General features: G+C 41.9%; 1 protein-coding gene across 6 annotated transcripts in view; it reads right to left on the bottom strand.

Moving 5' to 3' along the window:
- EPN2 (epsin 2) overlaps positions 1–12,398 on the bottom strand; it is a 39,630-nt gene that overhangs the window by 4,336 nt on the left and 22,896 nt on the right. For 2 of the 6 annotated variants that reach the window (XM_015876751.2, XM_015876752.2), the window contains exons 3-8: positions 9,089–9,213; positions 7,601–7,693; positions 7,176–7,335; positions 3,918–4,091; positions 2,278–2,370; positions 1,474–1,689 (exon numbers count right to left, since the gene is read on the bottom strand). In XM_015876751.2, the coding sequence (XP_015732237.1) occupies positions 1,474–1,689; positions 2,278–2,370; positions 3,918–4,091; positions 7,176–7,335; positions 7,601–7,693; positions 9,089–9,213 (861 nt within the window). Of the gene's footprint in view, positions 1–291; positions 1,356–1,473; positions 1,690–2,277; positions 2,371–3,917; positions 4,092–7,175; positions 7,336–7,600; positions 7,694–9,088; positions 9,214–12,398 lie in introns of those variants that run through there. The other 4 variants (XM_015876756.2, XM_015876753.2, XM_015876754.2 and 1 more) reach the window with 4 other exon arrangements.

The raw sequence follows: 12,398 nt of genomic DNA, 5'->3' as shown, positions 1-12,398 counted from the left end.
GGGGAAGAGGGAAGAAGACGGTACCTCCGTAAATGCTGAGGTTTTGGAGATCACCTTTTCCAGCAAAAAATGCACCTTTTAGACATGCTCCAAACCCCAAATTACCCAGCGGATGAAACTCAGCAGGCTGGTGCACAAACAGTCTGATTCGTCCAGCCCACCTACACCACAGAATGTTCATTTACTGACCAACTGTTTCCACTTTGATGACAGTAACAAAAGCAACATGTTCTAAATTCAATAATGTTAAACATGACTACCTCTAGATTAATTAAATTTTAAAAAAACATCTTAAAATTTGCCTTTTAAAGGCTATTTCTACTTCCTTTCTGCAAGCCTGCTACTGCAGATCTTCAGGATATCTTCCAGTTAACTCCATTTAGAAACGGTACATGTTTCTGGCACTGAGCTTTGACAAGAATTCATAAAGTAAACAAGTTGTTTCCGAATTACAGCGGTGCTAGAAAAAGCAGAGAATGACTTTCCCAGCATTTGAGGTTTTCTGGGCTGCTGCCAACGCTACAAATTCCTTTTACCGTATATGCACAGTGTTACTTGGATGGCCCAGTGACCCCTTACAAACTTTTTGTAGTAACTCATAGTGGCAGATACAGAGATTTTCTCTGGTTAAGCACTGCCAAGCTCTTCAGAATTGCTGCCTTTTTCTTTACTCGAGGAGTTTAACAAATTGTCTTTTCTTTTTAGCCCCTGCCAGCAAAGTGAAGAAAATAGATACTGAAATACCATTTTAAAGTATTTCAGCACACCAGTGTCACACAAATTTCAGTGCATATGAGTAGCTTTTAAAAATACACACATCCTCCAAATGTTCACTGCCACCTTCTGAGATCACTCAAAGTAAAGGCTGTAAAGGCTCACTAACAATAGGAATACACTGAGAGTGTATTTTGATCAAAAACTGGTTACCATGCGAGCCTAAAGACAGCCTAACACCAGCAGCCTAATCAACAGCCCATCAGAACAAGCAGCAGAGTTTGGTATTTGGAACCTTGGTTGGAGTTAGAGAAACTAATTTGTTTGAGCATCAGTAGGAAAAAGGCTTGCCACAAGAATCTACCGCCTACCACTCCCCCAATGGATCTCTGGTGGCACATGTTTGTGTCTTACCTGTTCTGACAATCAGTTATAGCTCAGACATTTTTAATAACCAAAAGTCTTCCTCTAAATCAGATGTTTCTAAGAAAACAAGTGCTAAAGTGGAAGAAAACCTGCTTGAACAAAGCTAGCCCGACAGATCAGCTGCAGGCACAGGGGTAGAAACTCTAGGCTTTCAACAGCAGCACGCCTAGAAATCACGCTGTCCCACCCTTCTGCTCCCAGTCATGATCTGCCAGCTGAAACAATCAAGAAAAACAAGCCAAAAATGGCTTACATTAAACCAAATGGGAATGAGTTATGCAGAGTTTTCCTATAGGAAAGATAAAACAACTGAAGGAATGTGCAGAAACAGACCTGGTGCCAAGAATGGATTCAGTGAAGTTACAGGTTGCGGTGGTTTGGACACCAGTGAATCCAGGTTCACCAGAGCAGCATTGGGGCCCAAAAAGGACTCAGGGGTTTTCCGAGCTGCGCTCTGTTTGCCTGATGTCATGCTTGAGTGTTGGGAATCAAAGAGATCAGGACTTGTGGTACCGCTATGCTGGGACGGCAAAGTGGAACCTGATTCAGCTGTAACAACACAAAGAGAAAAACAACACTTATCTCATTGATTACATAATCAAGCAAAGAAAACCCTGAAGACTCTGACAAGGGAAATATTTTAAAATCTGACATTCATGTAGGTCACTTTTAAACGTTCAAGTACACACAACACCCTTTGCATGCAAGCAGATGCACTTTAAATGTTATTTAGGAGAGCATGAAGAAGCTACAGCAAGAGTTACAGCGCTCTTCAGAATACCCTGCCCAATTTGCAGTGGTGAATATTCCTGTAACTATGTTGCAACTGGGAAATTCAAAGGAGAAAACACTCAAAAGCTTCCACTTCTGCCCCTGCAGCACCCAACAGCTGTACACTTTGTAACCAGATTCCGCTCACCTTTCCTTTGTGTGGAAGAAGCCCAGGCTAATATCGACTCAGTCATGAGCAATTCAGTCCAAATCTTCCTTAAAGTACACATTATCAAAGCACTCACATGCTAAAGTCTGGCAATTTTTACTTAGTGAGTAACTATTTTATTTTACATAAAATTCAAGAACAAATACAGTTGATGTTGAGATTATACACAAATTGTGTGCTAAGGATTTAATCCATACCTGGCTTTTTGGAAGTTCGAAGTGTGTCAAATTCAGAAAAATCATCTTTAACTGTACCATTCAAATTACTGAAGAGGTCAAAAGATGTACTCCCTGTTCAAAACAGCAAGAGAGCTGTGTCATTAGCAGATCTTTGATTGCATCACACATCTGATCCTACCAAAAGCAATTTCGAACCACTCATGCTACCAGGAAGCCACTCTGCTGGGTCTCAGGGCAGCAGTTCAGGGCAGCCAGAGAGCTCCTGCTCCTATGAAGGATTAAGAAGGATAATGGCAGAGAATTCTCCTCACGCTATCGGCTGAATGATTCATAGCAATGTGCTTTTAATCACAATGTAAGGCACACCTTAACATGCTGGGTTTTTATTGAATGTCTGCACTTAGAGGCTCAGGCAGGCAATGTGGAAGAGAGCAACTTTTTTACAGCCCAACTCTGCAGAGTGTTAATCAGCCCCCAAGAAAAATACACTTCTGAATATGCTCCTAAACACCAACATAGCATCACTATAACTTTAGATTTTACTTAAAAGGAGGAGGAATGCAATAGTAAAGGTTATCAGTACCTAGGGATGGTAAGGCTCTGTTAGCTGAAGCACTAAAACTGGGCTATAGCTTGCAACAAACGAAAACAATATCCTCAAAATGTAGACACACCCTTGCCTCAAAATGGGGAATAAAAACCACACCTAAATGAACAGCAATCGCTCTACTGCAAAGCTTTGACGTTTGCTTTTTCTTTTTGCATTCACCAGAGGGCTTTTTATTTTTAAGTTAGCTTTAAACTTCAACACATTTCTAGCAAACATGGGTACAGATCTCAGCTTCCTCAGAACAAAAAAAAGCCCAAAACATACAAGAAGCAGAACAAGCAAGGTTCTACATAATAGGAGCACTTAAACAAAAAGAATGATCAGACCAATCCCATAATGATCCACTTACATTCCTTAGCCAAGGCAAAAGTACATCAGACAACTTCTCACAATATCTGCTTTGTGACTCCTTTGCTTATTAAGCACTGGGATGAATGACTGGCAGAAAATGCATTTCGGATGTATTTAGCCACAGTGCCAATATGGAAATTCCAGGTACTAAGACTCATCAAGGCTGCATTAGTTACAGAGCGTGAACAGACAATTATATCAGCACCTTCTTGATCCTGCTGCACAACAGTTTAGGAACAGATTTGACACCCTCAGTCTGAAGCAACAAACCTTAATTTGCACCTCAAAAAATCACAGTGTGTGGAGCTGCTTGACCTGTCAATCTATGTCAGCAGAGACAACCATCTGCACAGCTATTTATCATGATGAAAGGTAAAATTATAGCAACATTCATTTCCAGAAATTAAGTCCTTGTCTAATTAAAAATAAAACCCATTTAAAAATGCAACGGCAGCAGCAGTCATAACAGCTCGGCATGCATCCACACGTACTAATAGAAGAATGTAAGAGAGCACCAAGAAAGCAGCAGCACAAACTCAGAGCTCCAAGCTATAGTAACTCCTGCATATTCCAAAGAACAACACTGAAAATTGTTCAGCACATTATTTAACTAAGCAATACAAGAATTAAAAACTCATTCAGATTTCTCTTTTTTTGTACTCCAGTAAGACACACATGGAATGAAACAATTTCTCACCAGAAGTAGAGAGCGGTTTGTTTGCAGGTGCTGGTCCCCAGGGATCCACCGAAGATTTTGCTGCAGTAGAAGATGGCTGAGCAGGAGCCCACGGGTCAACATTTTTGGACAGAGTCTGAGTTGCAGATCCTGCTGGTGCTGCCCACGGGTCAACGGAAGCAGCTGGTTTGGCACCTGCAAAAAAAGTCAGCAGCAACACAAGTCAGTGTAGGTTCACTTTGGAAAGCTTTCCTATGAGACTGAGCTCTCATTTATGAGCCATTATTGCCTGCTAATGCTATACACAAGAAGGTGAAGCAATTCAGTATGACAAACACCGATCGAGTCTCAGCATCTATGTTACAAATGCAGAAGAAATAAGCAAACTAAATTCTGTGGGAGGCAGATGGGTAATACTAAGCTCCCATCTGAAACTGAATTTTAAAAGGCCTGCAGTTCCAACAAGAAATCAAACATGCTTTTGCTGCAAAACTTGCCATCTGAACAGAGAACACCTGACTTGCAGCCATCATCTACAACACAGAGGGTACTTCTGAACCTGTACACAGAAGGTATCTAAAAAGCCTTTTTGAACTGTATGAAATATACAACATTTAGACTTGAACAGAGAGATCAGCACAGCTGTCAGATTCTTTTCCACAAAACTATTATTTTATTAAAATATCAATAGCTTCTCGAGCTGGCTGTGCTTTCTTTTATCCTCATTTGTAAGCACACCTCCTGACACAAATCTAAGATGTCCCTTTCCATGTTTTTAATTTCTAACCCTATGCCTGCACATTCAGTATTCCAATTTTTATTGAAAGATATTAACAGTTCTTCACTTAATAAATTCAGATCACAAACTGTTCACAAGTCATCAGGTCCTGCACAGCCTTAGGGCTTTTTCTTCTATAAAAGGGTGGATTAAGACCACAAGGAGACAAGGAAATAGAAGAAAACTTGTCTCACCATATGTAATTGCCTGCCAGTTTCTTCCTCCTTTCCCCTGTACTAATTGACTGCCCTTCAGTGTAGGAAGTATTCCCTTCAGGGAGTCTTCTTCCTCCCTCCACTATATAACACAATTTCGGTTTATCAAACCCCAGAATAAAATCCTTTTTAAGCTTTGCAATGGGCCAGGGCCCTGCTGGAAGGCATCACTCGTGCTTTGCTCCTATGATGTTCATTCCCACTGCCCCACCCTGCAGGAAAGCAAACCTAATGCTTTAAATACACATCCTGTGCCACTCTGAGGCAACTGAATCAGACAATAGATGAATATTCATTTCCTTTCCCAATGAAATTCGGACATGGTTTAATTAAATTAATTAATTAAACATGGTTTAATTACTGCAAACAACTGTATGATCTAAGAGAAGAACAGAATTACCCGTGCAGTACACAGCTGATGCCTTTAACCACCTTGTGGATTTCAAATCACAACTGAACACTGAAAGTACAAACAACCCACCCCCCTTTGCATCACAGTTCTGTACTACACACACACACTACGAAATCCAATTTGCTGTATTGGTCTTTGTTTCATCCACAGGTGGCAAAGCCTTGTTGTAGCTTCGGATCAGGAAATGCTCCAAATAAATCTAACTACTCCCACTCCGGTACTTAGATTTCCTTTATCTGCCCTCAGTGCTGAGTTACAAGCAATAGCACACAAGAAATGCTAATGACAGAGCTTCCCATAAACGGAAGCTTTCAAAAAAAAAGTCTCTTCCTTCATAAAGAGAGCTTACAAAATGAGAGCACTCAGGAAGACACCTTCCCTTAGCTTCCATTATCTCTGCTGAAACGCTAAAGCACAAGCAGGATTTGAGAAATACTGTTTAATGAGTCACTCTTTTATTGGTAGTCAAATTCATAAATCTCACATCTCCACGACTGCTCTTGGGAGCCAAGCAACCAGCAGGATGGAACAAGGGGTTGTTATACGGCGTTAATAAAGTCGGGAGCTACTGAGAGGAAACGCTACAGCTGCAACTGATGCAAGGAAAATCTTGTCAGAGGGTGATATATTGAGCACAAGACTGGACGGAGGTGGGTTTTGTTTTTATTTAATTCATGTAAAATTAAACCAAATTTCCATTGCATTGGGGCCCAAAACTTAGACTTGCTCTAATTTTGCACTTGCAGTTTTTTCACCAATGGAATCACAAACTGCACTTAAACAATGAGCTGCAGTTGTCCTAGCAGCTATGTGGGTGCCTTTAATGCCACCATGAGAAAAAACAAATGCACTTCAGTATTAAACTTAACAATTGTCATCATGACTGCAGAGAGAAGCACACTGACTCCTCACACAAACAGCTTTGCAGCACATTATAGCAGAGGTCCTTGAGACATCAGTCTGAGGCAGAACTGACAGAACTAAGCTGTTAGTCTTCAGGAAGAATGGTCTGACTGCACAAGAACACGCAGAGTTGTTGCCCCTTCCTTCCTCCCACCCCAAAAAATCCAGAGCCAACCAAAAAAAAATAGATTCAACTGCAATTCCACAGACAGAGCTTAATATCTGCTGTGAGGAACCATCAGCTTTCCAAAGCAAAGGTGTAAATCCTTGGGCAGACTGCAAAGGCAGCAAAATAAATACGTACACAAGCAAACATGCAAAAACTGGGATTATTGCCCTTCAACATGAAACACTGGATCTTTCAGAAAGGAGCTCCACAAATTTAGTATCAAAAGATGTGAAGCTCTAAGACTATTTAAGAGAGTCACTTCAATTTTTCTTAAGCATAATAAGTAAATAAATTAAAACAGCTTAGTCCATTTCATTCTGATGGTATACACATCCCATTTCCCTAGGACCAAGACTTGGCAGTTCAGAGCTACAGCCTTCCTAGCCAGATCATCCTGCTTAAGCACTATACTATATTAAATGCTGGCAAGAGTCTACATCTATCACACTGGACACAACTAGCAGCCAAAGCATGAGCATCTCTCCAGGGTGAGGCGAGCTGTTTTTGCTGTGCAAAGAGAAGACAAAAGCTTCACTCTTCTCCCTTTTCTTAGGATTCAAAAATGCGCACACAAAATCTCAGCTGTTTAACAAAGATGGAAAGGATTGCAACTTGCATTTGTTTCTGCCTGAAAATGAGTTAGAAGAATGTTAACTCTGGAGTCCAGGAAGCAACCAAAATGGACTAATCCATTGTGTTATCAAGCATGACACTGCACTGCTATTGAGAAACCTGGAAAAGTTCAACAATAAAAGGCAAGCACTTCTAAGATAAATGTTCTTTTCTGGCAGTAGTTCCTTACCAAATGATTGCCACGGGTCAGAGGCAGTAGATGCAACTGTGGATCCTCCCCAGGGATCGGTTTGGTTTGCAACAGCAGCAGGAGGTCCCCAGGGCTCTGTTTTCTGTGGGGCCGGTGCCGATGAAGGCAGGGCATCCATTAGGTCCAAAAGAGTAGTATGCTGAGGGCAGGAACAATCTGAGCTTTAATCAAGAGCATTACCAACCTGAAGTACAAACCCATGAGCGAAGAAGCAATTTTTTTTTTCTCCTTTTACACACCTGCCATTGACCAGTACTTTGAAATTTAACCCGCGTGGAAGAAGTTTTAAGCTATACAACAAAGCAATCCCAAAAGCATAAAAATGCTCAGTATTAAGCTATTTTGTGTTACTGTATTTCAGCTTTTGGCAGCGTAACCAGGAATTTCTTAGTTGAAGGCACTACCTCCTTCTTTTTGGGAATTTTAATTGTGTCTCTGCGACTCTCCTCCAGAGCCATCTGTAATCTCAGATCATCTCCGCGTCTGAGGCGCTCCTCCTGCAAAGGAAATCAACACTGTTGATATAGACCATGAGCCTAGACTGTGCTGCCTGTTCCCTCTGGTGGGCGGCCCCACTGCCAGGACAGCCCATGTGGCACCACCGGCCTCATTGCCTGTACCTCATCTGCAACCCAGTGGGAGAACAGAGCTCCTGTGATCCTCACCTCACTCACACAGAGCTCAGGAGCAACCTGACCCCATGCCAGCAGCATAACTGCCATCATGACAATGTCTGTTTTGCTGGTTGAAGTTTACCCTTGTATTGTTTTACTCCTAAGGGGAAGTTATAAACGAAATGTTCACATTCAAAGCAGCACTGAAGGGTGTAGTGATGTAAGGTCTACTTTTGCTGGCTTCTGTCAGCATCTCTCTGCAGCTGATACAACTGATATAACTGCACTGAAATCCAAGTGAATCAATCTAGCCAATTCCACGCATATTTTGTAGATTTTTCACATCTGTCACCTACCGAGTCAGTGGTAGATTCAACTACTGCAAACATTTTTGCTTTCACTTGGTCTTTCTGAAGTTGACTTACTCCACAACTGGCATTTCCCTCAGTTTTTAAAGCTATTTCATCTGAAGTACTCTTGATTCGTACTTCCTTTAACTTCATTGCTTAGTAATGACAAAGTTTACAGGGTGATAGCTTCCTTTTCAAAGCACAGAGATCTTGATGTGAACATACAGCAGTATACTATGCTTGTCTCACAAAGCCTTTAAAAACATTATGGACGCTCAGCATGACAGATGTGAGTTTCCACTCAGAGCTGAGATTCAGCAGCTTCATTCTATATTAACATGCAGTAAACCTTATCCACAATTACAGCATTTACTCTGAATTCAGAATGAACCTCTTAAGAATTAACACATTAATAATGTAACAAGAATGATAGTTTAGGAGCTACATTATTTTAGAACAAGTTATTTATATATTCTAGCTCACTGTGTTAGATCACCCTTCTGTTCCAGACAGATCTTACCGAATAAACAGATCATTCAAAAATTCATTATAATCAGAATTCACTGGCATTTCATATGCTGGCCCCATTAAATGAAGGCTTTCAGGACTAGTCATGTTTTCAGTTCTTCCTAACTGAAAACACCTTCAGCAGTGTGATGATTAATATCTTCCCACACAACAAAGTCTTCTTGCAAAGCGACTGCCATCTTCCACTAGTCTCAACAGCACGAAGGCCATAGCTACTTTAAGAAAGAGATTTAAAAGAACAATAAGAAAACAAAACGAATGAAAGAGCATCATCTTCCAAAACGGCCTTAAGTTTTTTTTTTTCCTCTCCCCCTATTCCACCTGGAGCAAAGCCAAGCTGCCATTGCAAAGAGAGGCACGTAGTTGTAACTATGAAAGCATGAACACATGGGAAACCTACACGGGCACTGACCTGCTCCGCCACCTCCCGACTCATTGCCAACGCCAACTGCAGCTGCAGCTCTTCTTCCCCACTGGTCTGGGGCCGGGCCTGCTCCAGCTCGGAGGACACTCGAGGAGACGTTGCTGTTGGGAGGACAAAGCAGCAAATTTTACATGCTAAATACTAAAAACGTGGAAAAGGTCTGATGTCTTCACTCCACATTCTCCCCACCTTCATGCACCATCCTCCAAGGCAGCAGCACTGCAGGCAGCACCAGGCCATGGAGAGGACAGGGCTGCTTCCAGCATTAAACCCTCAGTACTCGGCTGAAGGCCAGATAAATTGAGAAGGGAGATATCCAGAAGGCAGTTCAGTAGCTTTAAAAGAAAAATGCTGCTGGGAAACAAAAGCTTTTTGTGCCAGCGAGACTGCAGGATCACCATGTCAGCAAGCTGACTGAGAGGAAGGCTGAGACCCTCAGCACCACAAAGCTTGGGGGGACGGTCATTAACTGGAGGTATAAAACAGATTCTTCAAGGACCATTTGTTAGTATTTCTTGCATCTTCTGATATCAGTTAGAATTTGCTGGGTGTTGGCCAATACCAGGGTAAAGCTGAATACCACCCACTTTTCTGTAAAATAATACTGTTTTCAATGGGTCAGATAAAGAACTATTCTGAACTGCTAAGAAGCAGGATCCTGGCCAAACAAACCAGCCTTTCAGTCTCAACATTTACAAAAATACTTTATCACTCTTTGCTTTAAAAAGTACCTTATGTAGGCCAGGGGTTACTGTTTATTTCTTCTCGTTGGCCAGTCTGCCCTTGCGTGTAGGCTGCTAGCTAACAACTAGATGCTAAGCCCTCCTCATCCCCCCAAAAACCATCAGGCTTGGCATCTAAAACAGAATTCCTCAATACATAAACTACATTGTGCTGCTGTTTTCATGGCAGTAGTATGCAGAACCCCCATCCCAATGGGACGGCTCTAACAGGTTTATTACATACAACTTGCATACTCACTCAGATCATTTCCTAGCACCCAGATATTTAAGCTGAATTTTTACCTTAATTTATTTTAGCAAGGATGTATGTATTTAATGGCAGGAATGCTATTTACAAATTTCTGAAATATGTTAATATTTAACAAATCAGAACCATGTTTTTAAGCTAGGATGCCAAATCAGGTTCCTTCACAGTAGGTTACCTGTCCATCCCACCCCACTCTGCTCCTGAAGGGAAACATTAATCACAAAAAACTCAGTTCCTCCAAGCTGTTCTGGTCCTGCAGCTTCCAAGCAAACCAGACAAGCTCCCTGGTGAAGGTGTTACTCAGACTTTTAATTCCATCACTTTTCAAACTCTTTTTCATATAAAGCATCTAAATTTAGCCAGCTCTGCAAGCTCATTTTGCTCCCGCAGTCAAAACTGGCTCTCCTATATGTTATGTGGAATATTAAAGAGTCGGAAGGAATAAAAAGGACATCAGAGAACAGGGTATCTGACAGCATGGAAAATGATGGCCTTAAAACTTCTGCAAAGTCTGAGTATTCTCAAACACAGAAATAAAGAGAAATAAAAACAGAAGAGGATAAAACTCAACAGGAGGTAACTGAAGGTAGCACAGGACAGAAGAACTGAGGACTTTCCATGTTCGTTTATCTAATCAAGAGCAAAGCAGTGGGTACCCCATGTGGCTGATGCTAAATGGGACAGTGCTGTTAGAGCACAGAGCAGCTGCAGAGGAGCTGGCATCAGAACCAGCCAAGGAAGTTACCCAGAACATTTTCAACAAGTGGCCATAAGACCAACCTAAAGGATTATTATGTAACCAACAAAACGTAGGAGATTATGGGAAAGCACCAAGATAATGCTCAGAAACAGCGTCACACGAGAGGGAAAAACCAGAATATAAAAATCTGATTCCTGAGAAGGGAAGAACACAAATGTGATGATATGCTAAAAGAAGAACACGTTGGTGACAACCTTCTACAAACTGGTGGCATTACTGTGAAGCGATGGGGGTATACAGATAAACTTTGTTTAGTGCCAAGCCACCCGCTAACCGGCAGCCACGCGCTTAACGCAGCTGTCATCAGCATTAGCACCACTGCAAAGCATTACCCAGAAGTAATCTAACACACCAAATGTAATTCCAGTCATACAAATCCTAGTCTGATGGTTTCGTAACAGAATGCTGCTAAGATGCTTCCCCTCTGAGCACAGAGGATGTTTCCTGCGTTTATCTTTGCAAAAAGATTGAGCAGATTACAGTCGCTAAATACATTGTGTTTGCCAATACCATGGAGTGCAAAAAGCCATTTAAGATCAAGGGGCAAGAAGCCATGATATAAAATAACCCGAAATAAACTTCAGATACAAATGGAATTGGGTCACTTCCAAGGAGCAGTTTTCCAGCAGGAATTACAGGAAGGAAGATTCCTGACTGATTTCAAAGCTGATTTCACACACAAAAGGGACACGGCACAGCCACTGGGAAGCAGATGGCAGCTGCAGCAGGTCACGAAGGTCCCTTTGGCTTCTGTAACCACAGTGCTGGGGAAAAAGGTGGTTCCCTGGGCACCCTGCACAGGAGTTTTTCATCTCTGCTGACATAATTACATCCTACAACAAGTCAGCAGCTGATGGTGGAATGACTTTACAAGCGTATGAAATGGATTCCTTAAGTCAACAAACTCTTCCTTTAGCCTCACATTAAGGAAAAAAAACAAAACAGAAAGCCATCATTAGAACACTGTCATTTTACACTGAAAGGAGTACAGCAGTGTAAAGCTATCTACATCAAATAGCAGACAGCATGGGTTGGTTTTCAAAGGACTAAAGGACATGGTGCACACTGCTCCTGGCAGTCAATGGCACACCACATCCAGCAGCATCACTACTCAAGTTGCTCAGCACCCCAATTGCCTTTCAGTGCCCAACACGTCCTGCTTTCACGTTTTTCCTTGCAAGGAGCTGGAATAAAGGTTATTGCCTTAGTGCCAGTTATCGCTGCCTCACAAAGACTCCCTTATCTCCCAGCACATGACAGTTCACTCAAATGCTTCTGTCAGATGGGACTCAGTAGATCGATTCTGACCTGCTAAGTCCTGTTTTGAGGCTGCTGTGAGAATTCGGAGGTCTGGGCTCCTCTCAGCTGCTCAGCAACAACTACAAGAGGAACGTAGCTGTGGGGAAGTCATTTCCAACCCCAGTTAATCACTAAAGTAGGATTCTGCTGCACCATCTGTCTCCTGCACAGGCTGTGATATCTTTTGTACGTACTTATTGGAAATGTACTTCATTTTGGCTACATTAAAAGCCCTCT

Source organism: Coturnix japonica, chromosome 14, assembly GCF_001577835.2.
Source record: "Coturnix japonica isolate 7356 chromosome 14, Coturnix japonica 2.1, whole genome shotgun sequence".
NCBI lineage: Eukaryota > Metazoa > Chordata > Aves > Galliformes > Phasianidae > Coturnix > Coturnix japonica.
Note: the sequence above shows the minus strand (reverse complement) of the source record. Positions and strands in the feature narration are given on the sequence as shown.